The 23,248-nt window shown below is 46.4% G+C and overlaps 1 protein-coding gene across 2 annotated transcripts in view; it reads left to right on the plus strand.

The window, feature by feature from the left end:
• ALOX5AP (arachidonate 5-lipoxygenase-activating protein) overlaps positions 1 to 23,248 on the plus strand; it is a 45,085-nt gene that overhangs the window by 13,022 nt on the left and 8,815 nt on the right. Inside the window, exons 2-4 of one of the 2 annotated variants that reach the window (XM_011967836.1) lie at positions 7,382 to 7,506; positions 15,586 to 15,685; positions 19,618 to 19,688. In XM_011967836.1, coding sequence (XP_011823226.1) covers positions 7,382 to 7,506; positions 15,586 to 15,685; positions 19,618 to 19,688 — 296 coding nt within the window. Of the gene's footprint in view, positions 1 to 7,338; positions 7,507 to 15,585; positions 15,686 to 19,617; positions 19,689 to 23,248 lie in introns of those variants that run through there. The other variant, XM_011967837.1, reaches the window with a different exon arrangement.

Genomic DNA, 23,248 nt, shown 5'->3' on the forward strand with positions numbered 1-23,248 from the left:
AATCTAATTAATTAAGATGAGGGCATACTGGCTCAGGATGGGCTCCTAATTCAATACAACCAATGTCCTTATATGATGGCCACAGGAAGACAGAGACGCCAGGGGAGAACACCATGTGCTGATGGAGGTGGTGGCAGCTGCCAGCCAAGGATTATAACCAGAAGCCAGGAAGAGGCAAGAAGGAATCCTCCCTTAGTGATTTTAGACGGAGCATGACCCTGCCGACACCTTGATTTTTAGACTTTTATTCCCTAAAACTGTAAAACAATACATTTCTGTTGTTTTAAGCCACTCAGTTTGTGCTACTTTGTTACAGCAACTCCAGAAAACAAAACCACACTCAGACTGTTTAATCAGCCTCCTTAATTGCATATGGTCTAATCCCTATAATGAATCACTTAAAAATATATGTGTATATATATTTAAAAATATACAATATTGTCTAGTGGTTCTGCATCTCTGGTCAATCCCTGACTGATACAGAATATATATTTCCATTTCTAATGATGAAATACCTGAGTGAAATTTCTAGGACATACGGTAAGTGTATGTTTAGCTTTTTAAGAAACTGCCAACGTGGGGGAATTGCTTGAGGCTAGGAGTTCAAACAGTCTGGGAAACATAGTGATACCCTGTCTCTACGAAATAAAAAATATTAGCAGGGTGTGGTGGTGTGTGTCTGTAGTCCCAGCTACTCAGGAGGCTGAGGTGGGAGATTCGCCTGAGCCCAGATCTTTGAAGTTATAGTGAGCTATGATCATACCACTGCACTCTAGCCTGGGTGACAGAGTGAGAAAGTTGGTCTCTAAAAAACAAACAAACAAACGAAAAGGAAACTGTCAAACTCTTCCCAGCATGTTGCCGTTTTTACATTTACCATTTTACATTCTTACCAGCAATGATTGATAGTTCCAGTTGCTCCATACCCTTGCTAACCATTCCAATAGGTGTATCGTGTTATTTCATTGTAGTTTTAATTTGTGTTTCCCTGGTGACTAATGATGTTTAACATCTTTTCATGTACCTACTGGCTATATGTATATCTTTTTTAGCAAAATATCTGTTGTTATTTGAAGAGTGGAAATTTTACATTTTGATGAAGTCTAATTTATTGTTTTTTGTTTTTTTTGTTTGTTTGTTTTTTTACTTGGATGGCTCATGCTTTTTGTGTTATCTAAAAAATATTTGCCTTCTTCATGGTCACAAAGACTTTCTCCTATGTTTTCTTTTGGAAGCTTTATATTTTTAGTTTTTATGTTTATGTTTAAGACCCACTTCTAGTTATAATTTGTGTGATTTTTTGAAAGGGTCAAGGTTCATTTTCTTTCCCATAAGAATATACAGTTGTTCTAACACCCTTGTTAAAAAGACTTTCCTTTCCCCATTGAATTACTTCGTCAAAAATTAACTGAGCATATATGGGCATGACGAATTTTAATCCTATCAGAACTGAATGTTCCCAAGGCAGGCCATGCCCATGACCGACCTCCTTTCCTTGGATAGCCTACAAAACAGATAAAGCTAAGTCTGGAGCAAAGAAATCCATGTCTAACCTGTTGTTGTTGTTTCTTGAGATGGAGTCTCCCTCTGTCACCCAGGCTGGAGTGCAGTGGCGTGATCCTGGCTCACTGCAATCTCTGCCTCCCAGGTTCAAGCGATTCTCCTGCCTCAGCCTCCCAAGGAGCTGGAATTGCAGGTGTACACCACTACACCCATCTAATTTTTGTATTTTTAGTAGAGACAGGGTTTTGCCATTTTGGCCAGGCTGGTCTTGAACTCCTAACCTCAGGTGATCTGCCCGCCTCGGCCTCCCACAGTTTTGGGGTTACAGGTGTGAGCCATGGCATCCGGCCTTGACCTTCGTTTTCTTACACAACGCACTACGTGATATTTTCCATATGCGTGTGTCATTTGCTTCATTTTCCTACAAACGCATAAGCAATACACTGTGTGGTGTGAGTTTGTAATGGGAAAAGGAAGGGGTTTTGCAGATACTACATTGGCTTCCTGCTATCTGTGTGAATGGCTATGGACTTTGCCTTCTATTTGCTCACTTTGCACCGATACGATCAGCTTACAATTTAAGATTCTAGAGAAAGAAGGTCATCTCTGTAAAGCACTCTGAGCATGTATGGAGTTTAATCAATAGCATATGAGCTACAGCAAATTCACTATCTTTGTTTCTTCAGCTACAGGATGGCATGAGGATTCATCTCAATTTAGTTCAATTCTGTTCAGAACCATGAGCTAGCCATTCATGGAAGGAAAGGCCACCTGATTGTGGCCGGGGAAGGAGAAACGACACTTTAACCAGGTTGATTTGGTTCTCACAGACACCACTGGCATGTGACATCTGGAACAGACCATGCCTGGTCTCTCTGTTCATATCACTTATCATTCAGATCAATATTGGTCTGAATATTCTTGAGACTAACTGAAATGAAAAGGAACTGTTGTGTAACCATCCATAATTCCAGCCTGTAGACCTGGGCTGTATTTCTATGCCCTGCTTGGCACTGATCCCACCTCCTGCCCCTCTCCCTCACCACCAGTCAATCCTCGTCCTAATGAACAGAGAGGGCAACCCTGAATGGGGAGTGGAGGGAAGAGATGTCATGAGATGGCAACGTGTACCCTGAAGTGAGGATGAAGGCCACGTGAATGTTGTAGGCTGACAGCCGGGCATAGTGGCCCTGTTGCCATGGCGATGGAGGCATGTTGACGCAAAGTGTCTGCACAGCTCCTAGGATTTTTAACAGCAGCTGGGCAGAGCCTTGGCATCCCTGAATTGTTGCCCCCCTGAGTCACTCCTTGGCCCCAGCTGTCCTGCTCTCTGTTGACAAATGGTTGTCCTTCACAGTCAAACTACTAACAGTACTCTAATTAATGAATGTGCTAATTATTCTTGCCTACTCCCAGCACATTTGTCTAACTAACCTGTCACACACAGATCAGTGCAGCATATGCATAATTACGGAGGGCGCTGGGAGCAGGGGATGGGCGGGAGAGGGGTGGGCTGTCGCTGTGGGATATTTCTTGTAAAATTATCTTTGCTAACGGTCAGATGTCGTGGGGATATGTTATTTCCTGTGAAGTGCATATGTCTTCCTTTCTTTCCTTTCTAAAAATCTCTCTTCAGGGCTGAGGGGCCAGTGCTCAGTGCTTTAGCCTGTGAGGGGATTGCCAGGCATAAATGCAGAAGGACCAGGGAGCCCCAGGTTCTGAAGACGACTCCAGTAGCACCACGTAGGGTGATTAAAACCCCAGACTTTAAAGCCAGACCGGCCTGGGCTTGAACCCTTGTTCTGCTCCTTGCTATGTGGGTCTCTGCCTTGACCACATTTTTTTTTTTTTTTTATTAAAAGACAGGATCTCCTTCTGTTGCCCAGGCTGGAGTGCAGTGTTGAGATCACAGCTCCCTGAAGCCTCCATCTCCACAGCCTCAAGCGATCCTCTTGCCTCAGTCCCGAGTAGCTGGGACTAAAGGTCTGCCACCACGTCCAGCTAATTTATTTTTTCTAGAGACGGGGGTCTTGCTATGTTGCCCAGGCTGGTCTCCAACTCCTGGACTCAAGCCATCCTCTAGCCTCGGCCTTCCAAAATGCTGGGACTACAGGCGGGAGCCACCGTGCCAGGCCCTTGACCACATTTTTAACCCCTTTGAACCTCAGTTTCACTTTCTGGGCAATGGGAGGCGGGTAATTTGTCCCTCAGAGGGTTGCACTGAGGAGCAAACGTGAGGCTCTGGGTGCAATGTCCAGCACAGACTAGGTCCCCACGACACAGCCGCTCAGCGCCTCCAAATTCTGGGCTGCTCTGGGCTGCGGCCAGGTGGTCTTGTGCGGGAATCCGGGCAGGCGGGGCAGGCTGCGCTCCCCTCCCTGACTCTCCCGGCGCCCCTCGTCTTTTTGTTCTGTCTCAGCAGCTCTCTATTGAGATGAATGGCATTTCCAGAGCTTCACCTCTGATAAGTGCTCCTCTGCAGCCGCAGCCAGAATCTTAATGTGCGCTCTGTAATTTAATGGCCGTCTCGGCTATTAACACGCTCTTCCGGGTGAAGTGGACTCCCTCCATCCCCGGGCCTCTGCACGTGCTCTGCGCGCCGGCTGCCCCTGCGGGTGACTCCGAGGAGCTCAGAGCAGGGGCGCCCAGCACCTCTCCAGGCGCCTTTGGGCCTTCTAAAGCGCGAATGGCTGGACTTTTCTCCCATGTGTGGGGCCCCAGAAGGTGTGGGTCCCTGCGTTCCACGGAGCCCGGAAGGTTTCCAGTGGTGGTGGGGGCTGACCATGTTGGTCCCCGTAGGTGCTGTTTTCGTGTGCCGGCAGATTGGGATGAGTTTTAAAGACAGAAGTGTGTAGGATTGAGAAACTTCTTTAAAAACTGGAAATTTTAATCTGGGGATTATAAGTATTGGACCATCAAGTGCAACAGTAAATACACCTCTCATTCCCTCCTCCCAGTTTTTCTTTGCGGGGTTAGTACCCCTCTGCCATATGATAATTGCGAGAACTACCAGGGTCTTCGTTCTCCTGCCATCTGGTTGACCTCTCCAAGAATGGACACCAGGGCAGCCTGGGCCAATGAGGCTGTCCTAAGAGATTAGATGAGAGAAGTCAGTCTTTGACAGGTGATAGAAGCTGTAAAATGTAAAACTCCAGAGATGGTGAGGATATCTCCAGGAAATAGGCCTCCAGAGAGAATACGTTTGACACGCTAAGAGAAGCTGAGAGAGAGATGAGAGATTGGAAGAAAGAGACAGAGGTAGAGAGAAGGGGAAGAGACAGAGAGAAAGGGACAGAAGAGAGAGTAAAAAGAGGGGAAGGGCAGGAGAGAGAGAATCCCATTTAAGAGTGCAACATTTAAGATAGAGAAAGCTTTCTAGCTCCAAGGCCTAACCACATCTCTACTCTTTTCAACTTCGGTTGTCAGATTTTTAGACTCTTTGAGTGAATAAATTCTCCTTTTTGCCTAAACTAGTTTGAGCTAAGTTTCTAATGCTTGCAACTGGAATACTTTGTAAGAGGACTGGCCTTCACTTCTGATGCATTGTCACTAAGACGTGGTAAATGTTAGAAGGGCTAACTCTATGGGGTTCAAAGTCCTTGGCTACCAAAACCCAAACATCCCCTGAAACTTACCAAACTGCAGGTATGAACTGGATCTCACTAAGGTGAATATACAAATCTTGCAAGTGCTGAGCTCTAACCAATCTTGTAATAACTCTGTGGTAGTTAATTTTATGTCAAACTGATTGAGCTAAAAAATGCCCAGGTAGCTGGTGAAATGTTTTTTCCGGGTGTGTTGGTGAGGGTGTTTCTGAAAGAGATCAGCACTGGAATCAGTGGACTGGGTAAAGAATTCCCACCCTCACCAACGTGGTGGGTGTCATCAATCCACTGAGGGCCTGCATAGAACAAAAAGTGGGCAGAAGGGCAAATTCCCTCTTCTTCATGAGCTGGGCCATCCATCTTCTCCTGCCCTTGGACACTGGAGCCCCTGGTTCTCCAGCTTTTGGATTCAGACGGGGTCTTGCACCATTGCCCTGCTTGATGATCAGGCCTTTGAATGCAGACTCATCTTCACCAGCAGCTATTCCGAGTCTCCTGCTTGCCGATGGCAAACCATGAAACTTCATGGTCTCCATGAGCATGTGAACCAATTTCTATTATAAATCTGCAATATATATATATATAATGACTAAACAATGTTTGAAAGGCAGAGGAGGGTGGATCACCAAGTGGGTCAGCTCTGCCCAATCACAGAAAATCATGCTCTCAAAGTATAGAGAGAGTGCAGAGCCCAACCCAGTCACGGGTGCATGTGGAACTGTACCTCATTGTCTCCATATATATATATATATCTCCATATATAAATCTCCATATATAAAAATCTATATATATACACATATGGAGAGATGTGTGTGTGTATGTATATATGGAGATTTATTCATTTATTGGTTCAGTTTATTTGGAGAGCCTTGGCTAATATAAAGTCTACACTCTACAAAGTGCCCTAGGTACTCAGGGAGTACCCAAGTGTGTCATGACCAGCCCGACTGCCCTGGCTGCTGGCTTTCCCGCTTGCAACTCTGCACATTGCCTCCACCAGCCTTTCTCTCTCAGATGAACCGAGGGCACTCAAGCTGGCCTCTGGCACTGTATGTCTGAGGGAGCAATATCTTCCCCTACACTGACCTCTTCCAAGCCGAGACGCAGCCCTCCCTGCTGCCACCAGTTACAGTGGTCCATGTTCCCTTTCAAAGTGAAGTTTTGATAAAAGCACCTCTTATCCAATGCCAAATAGCTGAGTCTGGTACAAAGGTTGCAGATGTTTTGCATTTGCCATGTAACCTCGGAGGGATTGCCATTCACACTGAGCTGAGCTGCAGAATACCAGACAGCCACCTCACCCACCCGGCAGGTCCACGCTTACACTCTCTCAGAAAGCACAGCCGCTCTACTCGTACTAAGTTGAAAAGAATTTCCAGGAAGGCGTTTCGACAATTGCCTCAGAAAAGCCAGCTGCAGTGTTTAACAATCCTTTGGAAACTTCCCTTAGGGATCATCTGTAACTCTATTTCTGCCTTTTGCCAATTATTTGGTTTGGTTTTAATTCTTTGGTTTAATTCATTAATTCCTTTTATTACTTTTCTCTGAAGAAATGGAGATATCAGCTGTCCCTCCCCACTGCCATTGATTCCTTCCTTCATTCAAACCTTATGTGGCTGCTACTGAGGGCCCTACTGTGTGTTAAGTGTTCACTTTTTTTCTTGGAATTCAAAGAAAGAAGGACAGTACTTGGGGCACAGATCTTTTGGTGTTCTATAAATGGTTTTAAAGTTTCATTTTACATTTGTGTGTGTGTGAGAGACAGTCTTTCTCTGTTGCCCAGGCTGGAGTGCAGTGTCATAGTCATTGGCTCACAGAAGCCTCAAAGTCCTGGGCTCAAGCGATCTTCCCACCTCAGCCACCCAAAGTGCTGGGGTTACAGGCTTATACCACTCTGTCTGACCTGAAAGTTTTGGGTTTTCTTTCCCTTCTTTCTCTTTGCTGAAGTCAGAGATGATGGCAGCTTCCAGATTCTCTGGTGCCTGTGCTGGGCTCATGCTGGTCATAGTCTTGGATCCAGGATTCGTTCTGGAGACTCCCAGGGAAGTTTCCCATGACAAGGAAGTGTAGGAGAGTGTGCTGGCTTTGTCTGCTCCTCTGCCAAGCCCTGCTTCTCCTGATAGGTCACACTGAACCACAGCCAGGGCATTTTGGTGGCTAGTTTAAAAAAAAAAAAAAAAAGGGAAGAAGGAGGCACTGTGTCATTGTGCTGGGGATCTTCAGAAATTCTAATGATGAAAGAGTGCAAGCTCTCACTTCCCCTTCCTGTACAGGGCAGGTTGTGGGGCCGGAGCCAGAGCAGTCCTCTCCGGAGAGCCTGAAGCAAACATGGATCAAGAAGCTGTAGGCAATGTTGTCCTGCTGGCCATTGTCACCCTCATCAGCGTGGTCCAGAACGGTAAGGAAAACCTTTTACTCAGGGAAGGACAGAAGGGGAGATTTTCTTTGATGGGTGTTTGGAAGTCAGGCTTAAACTATTGTGTCGCACACACACTTTTACCTTATCTTTATTTGCTTCTTTTTATTTGAATGTATAGGGTTGTGTGTATTTCTGTGTAAATTTGGCGTTTTCCTCCTCTTAGTCTTTCACTTTCGTGGTGATGACTGGTCCCATTTTTAGAGCCAGGGCTGCAACTTGAAGACTTTTGCTAAAACCCTCACTGAAGTGTCTATGATCAGCATTTTAGCTATTGATTAATGTAGCCAGGCAAGAGGTGGAAGGTAAGAAGACTAGAAAGGGAACATGATATACACATTTACGCAGACACGGGGCTTGTCTAACTTCTGCAGCGCAATTGAAGTTCCCAGTCATCTGCAGTCTAACAAGAGTGATTTTGGTAGGTGTGTAGGAAAAATCATCTTATTATTTTTCCTCTATATTACTTTTTTCTTTTGTTCTTCTGAAGAAACATGGTTTTATTTTTGTGACACCTTTTTTTTTCTCCAGCATGTATAATTTTAGAAGCATTTTTCATATGCATTGTATACTTCGGAAAGAGAGAGAGAGAGAGAGAGGAAAATTGTCCTGCTCAGCATTTGCATTTCCATTATTCCGCTATTAGTTAAAAAAAAAAAAAAAAACAAGCAGGATACCTAGATCTGGAAAAGGGAGGACTGTGTAGCGCTGTCTCCCTGAAGTTCTGAGTTAGGACTGCCTCAGACCACTTTCATAAGTATCTCCAGTGCCTTTGCGTTTTGTATTTATTAAGATAGAGAAAAAAAAGAGTAATTACTAAGGGCAGCTGCTGTAGCTTCGTGGTGGTTACTGAACATTGACACGCTGTCACGTTTTGGAACTTTGAGTATTGAATCACTTTGGGATATTCTATTTTCCCCCATCTTGAGTGTGGACAGATGATGGTGATGTAGCCTCCTGGGCACAGAGCAAGCCTCCCCCTCGGCCTCCAGGGCAGAAAGGCCCAGCTTCGTACACTCCAAGTATGTTTTCTATAAGAACTATACTTTGTGGTTTTCTGACCCAAACATTTTTATACTAAATTACATACAACGAAGTTGTGGCTCAGAGAGGGAACAAATGGCTTATTTAGGCCACCATTTCCTTGAGCCCTTACGGTTTCACACGGGGCTCCCTTGGCCCTGTAAATTGGCAAGGATTCCTTTATTCAACCTGCATACATGTGCAGAGACCCTGCTCTGGGCCAGATAGTATTCTGGGTATGGGGGAATAGAGCAGGGAACAAAACAGCTCCAGTGATGGACAGGTCAGCCTGCGGCCACGCCTGCAGTCTCTGCAAAGGTAGCTGTATGGGTGGGCAGGTGGCCAGCACTTATTCAGCTCTAGTATTCACTTATTCACCTCTCCCCTGACACCCATCAATAAAACTGAGGGGCATCGGTGGACAGGGGACCTTGTGCCCCCTCACCTGTCTGTGCAGTTAGGGCTGAACTCTGCTACGAAGTTTGAGTTCACCCTGTCCGGCTCCCTCTCGATTCAGAGCTGAGCTAGGGGAAGCTTCAGAGCTCTCCATTTCAAGGACAGGTTCTCCTCACCTCTCCTAACGGAGGTGCACTAGGGAACTGGCCCTGCTCTACCCAGGGCTTTATCCTGGGCTTTGCCATCATGGTTTAGCAAACCCTGTTCAGATTGAGGTGGGTGTGAGATTTCGAATTCTTTTTGACAGATAGGATTAAATCTTCTTCTGTGGGACAAGTGGGAGGTGGAGGTAAGATTAAAGATGGCCAGATGTCTGAGTCCTGACAGCCACAGTCTGGAGACCTAGACTTTTTAGAGACCACAGGGCACAGTGGCCTCACTAACAGAGTTCCTGGAAATGATGAGTGTGCTGGGGGCTTCCTGGTTGAGGAGATACCAGCACGGACCAGCAGGGAGCTAATTTTTTGGGCTGGAGCGTGATGGCCTGCACGTCACTGCCTCTGTCCCTCCATTGTCACAGCTGCCCCTTGGGAGCCAGCTGAGGCAATGTGTGGTCAGAGTGACTTTGCACAGTTCTCCTGCCTGTGCTCAGTAAGGGAATTTCTGTGGTCCCAATGAAACCACAGCAGAGCCCCTCATATACCTCTCAGTGGAGGTGGCAAAACATTCAATAACTTGGGAGATAACACGACTATTTGTTTTTAACTGTGAGTTTTTAGGTGATCCCAAAGATCCAGATGTATGTCCAAGCCTCTTTTTGCAATTCTAATTCACCTCAATGTTACAACCATAGACCTACCTTACAGAATTCAAAAAAAATATGCAAAAACCCTGCCTTTCTTCTTCCTCATACCCTAAAATGCCATTGTGAACACTTCCTGTTAGTTAAAGAAAGATTTCCATGGTGTTACCAGGCACTGCACCCAGTCTGCGTCCTAAGACAGTGAGGCACAGTTCCACATGCACCCATGACTGCACTGGGCTCTGCACTCTCTCCGTACTTCGAGAGCCTGATTTTCTGTGATTGGGCAGAGTCGGCCCACCTGGTGCAATGTCCTCCTCTGCCTTTCAAACATTGTTTAGTCATCAAGATCTTCAAACTTGTAACCCTTTCCAGCTTGATCCAGCAGAATGCAGATTTAGAAAAATAGAACGAGTTTCAAATACATTGTTCTAAGAAACCTGGACCAGAACTATCAAAACTTGGTTTCCCAGAGAATGCAGCAAATGGGCTCATTGGCCAATACTATGGCACTGGCTTTTGAGAGAAGAAAGGCTTCATTGCATGGCTGGTCAGCAAGGAGACAGGAGTTGGGCTCAAATCTGTCTCCCCAGTTTGGGGCTTTTAATTACATAGATGCATTTCTTATGAGTAGCAGGCAGAGAGCCTCCAACTTCTCCAGCCAAGGTACCAGCAGCTTGGACGTGATGCAAACCTGGGAAGCACATACTGTATTTGGAGAAAGTGATTGGGGAGAAATGTGAGCTGAGGGGAGGGGCTCAGTGCCCCTGAGCTACACTTAGTGATGGCAGAGGAAGGATGTGGAGGCTGTTCTGCATCTGCTCTCGTTGTAGGGGGAGCTGGCAGGCATTAGCAGTGTCCTCTTTCCCCCAAGAGAGGCAGGCCCCTCCAAGTTTTGGCGACATTATGGCCCTGGAGTCATAAGGATTTGTGAGCATAGTGCTAAGGAGGGAAATGGAGCTGCTGTTACAATTTCTACCCCAACACATACACACACTCGCAAGAAACCTCCCAAGCACCATATTGGAAGACTTTGCCATCCAACCTGGGGTTTGATAGGCTCTAGAAACAGAATCATAGACTCATGAAGTTCCCCCAAAGCAGGAATCTTCCTTACAGTAACCACCACAGCTGCTTCTTCCTGAACACTGCAGTGTTCAGAAAACTCACCACCTTCCAAGCTTGCCTTTCCAATTGTTGCATGGATTGAAAGCTTGCGTTGTGTGAAGAATGGTGCTTCCTGCGGTGCTTAGTATTATCTCATGTAATCTTTGCACCATTTAATCCTCGCACTCACCCACTCACGCAACTGCCTTTGCAGAGACTAGAGAGGTCACTGTAGGCTGACCTTTCCTTCACTGTACCTGTTTTGTTCACCCTGCTTTAGTCCCCTGCACCCAGGACACTGCCTGGCACAAAGACAGGTCTTTATAAGTGTATGCAAGTGAATAAAGAAATATGTATTATTATTATTATTATTATTGAGTTTCACTCTGTCGCCCAGGCTGGAGTGCGGTAGTGCAATCTCAGCTGACTGCAACCTCCGCCTCCCAGGCTCAAGTGATTCTCATGTCTCAGCCTCCTGAGTAGCTGGGACTACAGGCATGTGCCACCACGCCCGGCTAATTTTTGTATTTTTAGTAGAGACAGGGTTTCGCCATGTTGGCCTGGTTGGCCTCGAACTCCTGACCTCAAGTGATCCTCCTGCCTTGGCCTCCCAAAGTGCTGGGATTACAGGCATGAGCCCAGCCTAGAAATACATACTACATGATTTATTCCTGTTTTACAGATAAGCAAAGTGAATCATGGAGAATTTGGAGCGTTGGTTGAAAGTCCCAAGGTCAGGAGTCGTGAAGCTGGGATTAAAACCTAATCACCTGACTTTAGAGAGTAGACACTTGCTCCATGCATATTGCCTCCAATTCATTCATTCAAGCACTCACTGTTCAAGAAGTTCTGTCTTATATTGAGCTGAAATCTGCAGCCCTGCGCCTTTTATCCAGCAGTCCTGGTGCTGTTCCCTAAAATCACTTAGACCGTGCCTGCTCTTTCTGTGTTTACAGTGTCAGCTGTCACATCCCCCTCTTCAGCCTATCGTTTCTGGAGTCCCTTGCCATTGGGTCACCTCTCCTCTTCCTGTGTTCTTTCTAAGAACACCTATGCAGATAGGTGTCTTCTGTACAGGGAAGCTGTTCCTGAGATATGGACTCCAACTCTGTTAGAATAATCTACGTATGAGTTACTTTTTCGAGAACTGTGTGTCACTGCTGAGTCATATGAACTCTGTGGTTAACTAAAATCTCAAGATCTCTTTATGTTTGTTGAGAAACTTATTTAACTTCTCTGGCCCTCAGTTTCCTTCACTGAGCAGTGGAGTGATTGATAACCTCCACATGTGGTTGCTGAAGGTCTTGCACAAGATGATATAAAGTAGCTAGCCGTGCCCACGTATAGCAGATGCCTCACAAGGGTTTGCAGCTATCTCTCTATCTAGGTCTTTGTCTCTCTCACACTTGTTCTGGCTTACTGCTAGCAGCTAGCTGCGATAAGTGTGTTTATGGTCTTTGCTTGCATTGTTTCTGTAGCATACTGCAGGATTACAAGAGGCTGGGGAGTGAGGGGGTGGTGAGGAGTAGACAAAGGCAGCCAACTCTTCCAAGTTATCTTAGAAGGAAGGAGAGGTAAACCCTAGTGGAATGTTGGACTGAGGCAGGTTTGTTTTTGTTTTGTTTGAAGGGTAGGGAAGATCTGTGGGTGTTTCCAGGATAAAGAAAAGGAGAGCAGATGATATTAAAGATTCTGAAAGTGGGAGAAGGAGCAATGAAATACAGACTTGAAGTCAGTGGCATGGACAGGGTCAAGATCGCAGGTAGAGGTCACAGCCTTAGAGAAAAGGAAGGGGCTTGGTTCTCTGAGCAAGGAGGGAAAGAAGAGAGGTAGATGCAGAGAACTACAGCGTGTCGTGCTGCTGGTTGCAGAAATAACCTCTGACTTTTAATACAGTCATCCCTCCGTATCCCTGGAGGATTGGTTTCAGGACCTCCCTTGGATGCCGAAATTCATGGATGCTCAAGTCCCTGATATAAAATGGCATAGTATTTGCATTTAACCTACACACATCCTCCATATACTTTAAGTAATCTCTAGATAATCTCTAGATTACTTGTTTTGTCTTTTTTTTTTTTTTTTTTTTTTTTTTTTTTCTTCACTCTGTCGCCCAGGCTGGAGTGCGGTGGTGCAATCTCAGTTCACTGCAACCTCCGCCTCCTGGGTTCAAGTGATTCTCCTGCCTCAGTGTCCCGAGGAGCTGGGATTACAGCCCCCCCTCAACTCCCCCAACAACTGGCTAAGTTTTGTATTTTTAGTAGAGACGGGGTGTCACCATGTTGGCCTGGCTGGTCTCGAACTACTGGCCTCAGGTGATCTACCTGCCTCGGCCTCCCAAAGTGCTGGGAATACAGGTATGAGCCACTGTGTGTGGCCTAGATTACTTATAATACCTGACAGAATGTAAATGCTATGTAAACTGTTGTTATACTATATTGTTAAAAAATAGTAACAAGAAAAAAATCTATATATTTTCAGTACAGACAAAATGTTTTTTTGTTTTGTTTTGTTTTGTTTGTTTTAATATTTTTGGTCAGTGGTTGGTTGACTCCAGGAATGCAGAACCTGCAGATACAGAAGGCTGATTATATTAGCCCTGTTTATGTGTTCAGAGGCAGGGAACACCATCTTGGGTTCTGGAAAGAAAACAATTGGGATCTTCTGTCATACTCTGGCAAAAACAGATCTTTGGAATGGACAGGTGTATTAAACCCTGTGGAACTGGCTGGGCCCAGTGGCTCATGCCTGTAATCCCAGCACTTTGGGAGGCCAAGGCGGGTGGATCACAAGGTCAGGAGATCGAGACCAGCCTGGCCAATATGGTGAAACCCCGTCTCTACTAAAAATACAAAACTTAGCTGGGTGTGAATGACGCATGCCTGTAGTCCCAGCTACTGGGGAGGCTGAGGCAGAAGAATCACTTGAACCCTGGAGGCGGAGGTTGCAGTGAGCCGAGATCATGCCACTGCACTCCAGCCTGGGCGACAGAGTGAGATTCTGTCTCTTTAAAAAAAAAAAAAAAAAAACCGTGGAACTGATGAAATCCTGCGGGGAGCTTCACGGTGACAGCAAGAGGAGAAACACATCCCCATGTGACCCGCAGAGTTTGAAGCCCCGGCTGCACTGCTCCCCAGCGGCAGGGTGAGCCTGAAAGGTCGCAGGGTTCTCACCCACAGAGTGGGAACAGTACTACCCACTGCAAAGAGTGGGTGCAAAACTCAGTGACAGAATACACGGCAAGTGCCCATCACATTGCCTGGGATGAGGTGGGCCCTTCCTTTATGCAAGAGACCCTACAGATACACTTAAAGTGGGCACATTCCTACAGAAGGAGTGTTATTTGTATCAAAAAGAAAAACATGAAAGGCTTTTATTCCTATACATAATAAAGCACCCTTTTAATGTCTTTCTGAGGCAGAGAATATGAAATTGATGAAAAGGAACCCTGTGGTTGGATCCCTGACAATCACATATATCCCCCTTTTCACTCTTGAAAAAGGAGTAAAGGAATAAAACAGAAAAGGAGAGAGGGGAGAGAGACCTTCACCCCCCCATCATCCAATCTAGAGTCAAACCCTCCAGACTGTGTCTCCTTGGCGTCTCTGACAGCCCCACCGCCACCACCCCAGTCGACTCCTATCTTATCCGCCGTTCCTGGATCTGATTCTGCGAAGTGCCTGCCACACTAAACACAGGGTGGCTTTCTGATGACTACATTCCTCTGCTTAAACCTGTCAGTAATTCCTTATTGTTCTCAGACAGAACTAAGTTCTGAATTTCTTCACACGGCTCTCAGCAAGGTCACAGTCACCCTGCTAGGCCCAGGTGCAAATCTCAACGGTCATCTTCTTAAGCCCTGGCTCAGTTATTATTTTGTCATTGGGGCTCACGCCCCCACCCTCTTGCATGCATCAAACGGCCCCTTACCATGCTCTTCTTTCGCCCATAGCTCAGCACACCGTATCATTCCAATTTATGTATTTTGCTTACTGCGGATGATCTGTTTCCTCCTCTGCTGCCCTCACCAGAGCATCAGTTTCTCAAACCAAGGCTCTTTGTTTTGTTCTTGGACGCAAGCTAAATGTCTGGCACGTGGCAAGTGGTCATAGACACATGTCATTGAAAGAACAATTCATCACCTGCCTCTTTGGCCTTGTCTGTGGTTCTACCAAATCCCACTTTCTCCCCAGCGCCCTCCATTCCCCCTCCTTGGCTGGACATTCTGAACCAAAACAGTTCTTTCCCCTGGACCTTCGCATATTCCGTTCTCCTAACGTAGAGTGGCCCCTCTCCCTCCCTCTGCTTGGCTAATTTCTACTTGTTCTTCAGATTTTATCTCAGGTGTAATTCCCTCTAGGAATCCTTCTGTGACCCAACATGGAATTAAGTTGCCTCCTTTGACCCTGAAAGCACCGTGTACTCAATCTTATCTTGGCATGACTCGCTCTGCTGTGTGGAACACCTGCTTTCCTTGTTTGTCTATTCCTTTAGGCTGTAAGATCCTGGAAAGTGGGGGCCGTGCCTTGCTCACAACTGCGTTTCCAACACCAAACACAGCGTTCAGTAGAGAGCAGCTGCTGAGTACATTTCTGCTAAATGACAGTTGATGGAGGACATTTAGGGCTGTTTGGAGGTCAAGTCAAGGAGGCGTTTAACATTCTAGTAAAACAAGGAAGTAACAGACTCCAGAACATGCCCACGATGAACCAAGTGCAAACCTTTTTTGTTGGCAGGATTCTTTGCCCATAAGGTGGAGCACGAAAGCAGGACCCAGAATGGGAGGAGCTTCCAGAGGACGGGAACACTTGCCTTTGAGCGAGTCTACACTGCCAAGTGAGTCTAAACCCTGATGTTGCTAACGGCGGGGGGGGGGGCAAGGGCAGGGGGGTCTCCTTCTAGGAGTGATGACACCCTTAATACCACAGGTCTGTCTGAGCCAACTTTCTGAGCGCCAGGGAGCTAAGGAAGGTTGGATTTCACCAGAGAGGCGTTGTGGACACCCTTCATCATCTTAGTGAGTGCTAGTGTCAGAAGAAAGGGAGTGGGGATATGGGGCGCGTTGGCGGAGTGAGGTGTGATCTCTGCAGCTTCAGAAAGATCAGAAAGAGTCATTTGGTTAGGGAAGTTGACCTATTTCCTGTGGGGTTAGACCAGGGGTGTTACTGTGAACACCAGCCATGACTCACCAGTCGCCTTCAGAAGCCGCAGGCAGGACACGCTGGTGACAGCCTTCAACTCACCTGCCCCTCGCTCTCCTGCAGGTGGAAGTCTGGAGGTGACACCAGTGCATTTTCTAACACAGGGGCTCCTTGAGCAACTAGAATAAGAACAAAAAGAATGGGGACATTACGCAGGTGCTTTCCCCCTCTCTCATTCTTTTCTTTGAATACAAAGGCTGTTTGAAAACACCCGAGCAGCTCCTAAAGATGGGTGGAATCTATTCAGGATGCAAATCCGAAGGAATGTTATTCAAATCCTCCTCTCTCCTTTATGCAGAGTGTATTTCAAGGCTCAGACAGCGGTAGGTGTGTTGGGGACTATGGACTACAGACTAGGGGCCTGTCACGGAGGAAGGCCTCATGCTAGGGAGCTAAGGGAGGAGCTGGCCTTCAGTTCCAGCCCACGAGCAACTTTGATGTCCCCAGAGATCCTTCCAAAGGGGGAGTCATGGTCACCCAAGAAAAATGCATTCAGAATGCCAAGAATGGGGCAAACACAGGATAAAGATTCACACCGCAGGGCTGGACTCCCTGGGCTCACTGCTGGCACCATGGGAGGGAGGGTCCCCTTCAGGGTTACCATTGGTTTCCCGTGAATTAAACTGGCTTCAAGGGACCTCGACTGAACAGGCCTACATCACACTCACCGATATACTTTCTCTTCAGTCCTCCTCATCTAGGTATTTTTAATTGTTTCAGTGAGGTGTAGGCAAGCGGGAATTGGAGGGAGCGTCTCCTCAGCTCCCTCCCTCCGCTCTGAAATTGCTGGGCCACTCTTGAACACATTAGTACGGTGGTCACAGTCTGATCACCTGGCCCCTTGCCCTCTTTGGGCATTTTCCTTTCGGACAGTCCCTGAACACTCACAGTGCTGCTGCAGCGGGCCACCTAGGTCTCCCTCTTTCTGCATGCTCCCACCTGCTCTGGGCTCCACTCCCTTCTCCCAAGCACTTCTGTTCAGGGCTATTCCAGCAGTCCAAGCTCAAGGAAATCCTTTGCTAAACTGATTATAGAGAGGTTTCTATTTTAACATCTAGGCCTTCCATGTATTAATTCTCAGAATCAACTTAAGATGTTTAAAGATGTGATTTAAGACATTTTAAAACCATTTGGAGGAGAGTACAGAAATCGTGTCGGTTGCTGTCAGCCTCTTTGCACCATCTGCAGAGAAAAATACTCGAGTCCCACCTCGGACACATCCACAGGCAAGAGGTGCAAAGAAGGTGTCTCTGATGAGGCAAGGTCGAAACTTCTCCCCAGACGAAATCCAAAGCAAGCATTCCTACTATGCTATATCAGTTTGGAAAGAGAAACTTCTGCCAGGTGACTGCATTCTCACTGGTCACATTGTGTTCCTATGCACTCCTCAGCTCAACCAGTTTGGAGAAGTTATGGCGCGATTTCACCGTATGTGGTTAGAAGTTAGGTTTCCATCTGGCTGGCAATGAAGAAGAAATGGAGCAGGCCAGGCTGTGTAGTTTCTGCCATGTCCCCCCAGGAGTGAACAGCTCTGTTTCTAAGAAGCCATGGCACTCAGACCTGGCCTCACTGGTTGCCAGCCTCCAGATTGCAGAAGTGCCTTTGGTTGGTGGTTGTGCTGTGTCATTTGGAAGTTCCACAGTCATTGTGGGGCTCCAGAGATGAAAAGTGTAAGAGGAGAGTGGAAGGTGCTTATTGCCACTCGGGCATCCCCACTGTGTGGGTGCTTCAGCCCAGCCCTCAAAACCCACGGGTCTGTACACTCATCCGCCATGAGAGGGAAGGCGGAGGGAGGGGACAGCCAGTCATGGAAAGGTAGGAACTAAGCAGGCAGGGTGGCGAGTTTTCCGTAAGATAAAAATTGTCTGGATACTGCTGAGGTTCTGTTACAAAGACCACTTCCTCCCTGGGCCAGCAGTGTATCTGTGTGCCTGTCTGGGTTGTAAAAAGGGCCAAAGATCAATGCAGCAGGCAGCTACATGCTGGCAAAAGCCAGAGGCAGCTGGTCTGTTCGCCTGTGTCAGGAAACCACTGGGAATAGGGTTGTGTGTTATTCTAGGAGAAAGTCGTCCCAGGAGCAGCTTCTCCAGGGGCATCCAGGAACACTGAAAACGGTTGCAAGATGACCCATGAGGCTGCAGGAAGAAATGAAGCTTTACTCATTTTTAACATATACCCGGACAGTAGTATGTGTATGTAGTTTATATGCAAATATACTTGTTATAAGGTTGCATGCTCAAAACTTGGTTGATGGGGTGTGGGATCATAAATGTTTAGTGACCATGGCTATCAAGGAAAAACAGCATGAAGGACAAATGATACTGGCGGATTAAAAAGACAGATGCATGTATTTTTAGCATAAAACACAACTGCTGACTGATAGAGATAGCTCAAGATTCTGGGGCAGCTGCTGAACAGATACCCCAGGCAGTGCGGCTCATCAGCTCAGACTTGGCCTTAATTAATGGGCTGTGCCTTCACCCATCTCCCACGAGGGCAGAGCTGAGTCAGGGTCTGAGAGCTAAAAGGAATTGGATCTGGACTCTGTTCATGTGTATATTTTAATTCTAATTAATTAATTTTTTTAAAAGACAGAATCACCCTCTGTTGCCCAGGCTGGAGTACAGTGGCACGATCTTGGCTCATTGCAACATCGGCCTCCCACGTTCAAGTGATTCTCCTGCTTCAGCCTCCTGAGTAGCTGGGATTACAGGCACATGTCCCCATGCCCGGCTAATTTTTGTATTTTTAGTAGAGACAGGGTTTCGCCATGTTGTCTAGGCTTGTCTTGAACTCCTGACCTTGTGATCCACCTGCCTTGGCCTCCCAAAGTGCTGGGATTATAGGGCGTATTGTTTTAAGCCACTCAGTTTGTGGCCACTTGTTATAGCAGCAAGAGGAAACTCATACCATCATCATGTGAACTCACAGGAATATGGTGAGTTAAGAGAGGATGGGTGTAAAACATCCATGGTAGAGTGAGAACTCTCCAGGGAGTGAGGACTGTGTCTGGCACACAGTGATCGCCCTCTCAGTAAGCTAACTTTCTGAGCACCAGCTTTTTTGAATTGACCTTGGTATCTTTAACGCTTGAAGATCACCTTCCTTTGCTCAGCCTGACTTGCCGACCTGGGCTGATTTGTGGATCTGATAGAAAAGTTTCCTTAGTTGGGCTCTTCTCCCCCACCACCCCCACGCCAGTGTGGCCACATTGTGGACACAATCCTCTGTCTGCATTGCTCACTCTTCAATTCCAAGAAGCACAGGTGCACTGCCAGGAACAGGAACCCTGCCAAAGGAATACATCAAGAAACCAAGTCTCCCTTATGCATCACCATAGGAACAGAGTTAATGGATTATGAACATGTGTTTGCTTTATACCATTGTTTGTTTCCCAGGTGGCAGCTGGCTGCCCCATCTTATTGGGTAGATGGAAGTGGAATTATGAATGGGATTTATGTTTCATACACCATGATGATGATTAACTTCAACTTTCAGGTAATTTTCAGACCATATTGCAGTGACTTGGTATCTAATTGTTTTTCTCCTTGTTTATTTATTCCGCAGCCAGAACTGTGTAGATGCGTACCCCACTTTCCTCGCTGTGCTCTGGTCTGCGGGGCTACTCTGCAGCCAAGGTAACTCAGACTTCCCTTTGTTCATTCTTCTTCTATAAAGTGCATCTCAAGGAGGTTCAAAGGGCAGGCTTTTTGTTGAAAGGACTTTGCCTGACCTCTGGCTCCCATCTGTGAAGCCCTGGAGAGGTGAGAGCCCTCGGGAGGCTGTGTTTCAGGCATGCTCTGCGCCCGTGCACAGCGCGTGTGATAATGCATTGCTAATGCTTGCTCCCTGGTGGCTGGTTGAGAGCTGCTGTGCTGACAAGGGTGGTTTAAGGCTAAATGTGACTCAGAATCCTTAAGCAGTGTTAGTTCAGATACAAGGGCATTATAAATGAGAGTGCCTGAGGGATCTATTCTGGGGCGGCTGTAACTGGGCTCTTCTGCTGATAAGCTTCCAGTATGGTGGCCCTCCTTCAGGCATGTTTCCACTGAGCCACGGGCTGGATGCCACATCCCTGGCCTTCCCAGGTTAGCAGCAGCCCACAGGCTTGACTTGAGCAAGTTGGAAATACAGATCAACTTCCAGAGTTGATTTAACATTGAGTGGAAATCAGTCATACTTTCGGTCCCCTTTCGGGGCCATGCCTGGCACTGTGCCTGGTGGCCGATCGGCATGAACTGGCTAGCTTCTGTGGCCCTGGAGGGCACAGGCAGAAAGGCCACACTGAGTCCCATGATGAACTATGTAAGACTTATTTTTGTCTCCCCGCTCTATAAAGTAGATAGAGTGGATCTTATGTCCCTTATTACCTTTCAGGATACTTTGATTCAGAGAGATGAAGTAACTTGCTTACAGCTACTCAGCTGGTGAATAACACAGGCAGAATGAGTGCCTGGGTCTTTTGGCTTAAAATTCTGGATTTTCACAAAGATCTTCTTACTTTATTCATTTACATAATAAATATATATTGAAGAGCTACTCTGTGCCAAGCCCTGAGCCTAGATATACAGTGATAAATAAAAGAGATGGCGGTGAAGCACAGGCCAGCTGGCAAGATGGACCACAGACGTCAGTGAATGAAGAAATGACAAGGGTGGGAAGCACCATGCGGGAAAAGAACTAAGTTCAGTGATAGAGAGCAGAGGTGAGGCGGCAGCAGAAACCACTTAGGGACACCACGTGGCACTCCTTCTGTGCTGAGAAGGCTGTCAGTAAGCTCACCATTTATTTCCTATTTTCTATCCTGAGTTAAATAGGAACTATGTCTCGCATTACTCAAAAAATCAAGTCAAACTATGCTCTTACTAGGAGTTATGGTTCTTTTTATGTCTTAGATGATGCTTGATCCAGATGAATGCGGACTTGCTGTAGCCAGATAAATACAATGGGAGTTTGAAGGTGTTTCGTAGCCCTGGAAATATGTATTTCCTGTCAAAACAAGCTTTGTCATTGCCAGCAGACAAAATCATCAGTAAACCTTGGTTGATAATCATGATTTCTTATGAATAAATAGATTGTAGAATTTTTTTGAGCAGAAAGGAAACCCAAAGATAATTCTAGTGCAAATCCCTCACTTCATAGAGCAGAAGCTCAAGTCCCAGAGGAACCATGGCTTGCACGAACATCAGAATTTCAGAGCCTGGATTTATACCCTCCTGGTGCCGGCAGCCCACTTCCCTGCAGGAGGCACTCACCTTCCTTGCACAGGGGTTTGAGTACGGTCATTTTCCACCCATAATCTCTTGATAGCTCATGTTCAATTGGGTTCCCATTGAAAGAAAAATGGACCAGTAAGTTAGAGCAGAATCATTCAGATGGTACAACATAGGAAAAACTTTGCCCAAGGCAAATCATGATTGTGACAGTCTTGCGCTTTTTAGAGAATAGCATGGGCCGGGCACAGTGGCTCACGCCTGTAATCCCAGCACTTTGGGAGACCGAGGCAGGCGGGTCACTTGAGGTCGGGAATTCAAGACCAGCCTGACCAACATGGAGAAACCCTGTCTCCACTAAAAATACAAAATTAGCTGGGCATGGTGGTGCATACCTATAACCCCAGCTACTCAGGAGGCTGAGGCAGGGGAATCACTTAAACCTGGGAGGCGGAGGTTGCGGTGAGCCAAGATAGCACCATTGCACTCTAGCCTGGGCAACAAGAGTGAAACTCCGTCTCTAAATAAATAAATAAATAAGAATGAAAGCCGAAACTCACAGTTTCTCTTTTGCTTTGATTTTTTTATCTACCAGGTAACAGTAGTATTTTGGAAGGCAGGAGGAATTGTGGAAAGAAATGGGTTTTGGGGAGTGGCTGATTGGAGGCAAATCCAAGGACTCTCATTGCTGGTGTGTGAGTCCAGGCTGTTACTCAGCTTTTCCAAGCCTCAGTTTCCTTATTGTAAAACAGGCCCATGGTCTAGCTAGTAGCATTCCTATGGTGAGTGAAATAATATGTATAAAACTCCTGACACAGTGCTTGGCATATACCAGATTGAGCCATGTAAAATTGCCAATATCTGACTATTTATGACCTACAAAAACAGCATTTCATATGATTCCGCCTAACAACTGAAGCATGATAAATATTATTGATAATGTGGGTGGTGGTGATAAAGTTTTGTAATCAGAAAGACCTGGTTTCAAATTCCGCCCCTTCACTGGCCTGACTTATTTTCATTCATTTGACAAATATTATTTTGAAAACCCCTATGTGCCAGGCACTATGCCAGGCTCAGAGATGGTCTAGAAAGAAGACAGATGTCCTCATGGCTCTTGTGGCCTGAGCCTAAATTTCCTCATCTGTCAGACGGTGACAGTAACACACTCCTTACCAGCGAGCTGGGAGGACTGGAGACTCAAGTTCCTCAAACGCCAGGAGCACTGCGGCAGGTGAAAAGGATTCCCTCAATGGCAGCAGTTTGTAAACGGCTTTTATATCTGTGGCTCCAGATAACATGAGTTCCAGCTGAGTTAACTCCCAGCGCCAAGCCTTCAGGACTTCACAGAGTTATTGGGGTGCTGCTGCAGGCAGTTTCCCAAAAGGCTAGAATGCAGAGGGAATCTCCTTCCCTAGAGATCTTTTCTAAACATAACTGTTGGTTCAGGAAAGATTAAAACATTGTGCTGCTGGGATGCTCAGGGGTGAAGGGTGTACTTTTAAGAGAACCAGTTTCAGAGCTGGGTTCAGGGTTTAAGCCCTACCCTCTGCCCCCTTTTACCAGCTGTGAGCCTTATGCAAGCCTGGTGGACCACCTGAACCCACGTTTCTGCATCTGGAAATAGAAATGTGGGTACTAGTTATGTTGAAAGGACTCATGTTAGATGATGGCTATGCAAATACCTTGTAAACCAGGGGTGTCCAATCTTTTGGGCTCTCTGAACCACACTGGAAGAAGAGTTGTCTTGGGCCACACATAAAATACACTAACCCTATTGGTAGCTGATGAGCTAAAGGAAAAAAAGTCGCAAAAAAAAAAAGAAATCTCATAATGTTTCTAAGGAAGTTTATGAATTTGTGTTGGGCTGTATTCAAAGCCATCCTGGGCCATGTGTGACCCACAGGCTGCGGATTGGACAAGTTTGTTGTAAACAATGCCATGATGACGGCATAAAGTCATTATTATCAGTATTAGGAAGGTTC

Source organism: Mandrillus leucophaeus, unplaced genomic scaffold (assembly GCF_000951045.1).
Source record: "Mandrillus leucophaeus isolate KB7577 unplaced genomic scaffold, Mleu.le_1.0 Scaffold811, whole genome shotgun sequence".
Taxonomy (NCBI): domain Eukaryota; kingdom Metazoa; phylum Chordata; class Mammalia; order Primates; family Cercopithecidae; genus Mandrillus; species Mandrillus leucophaeus.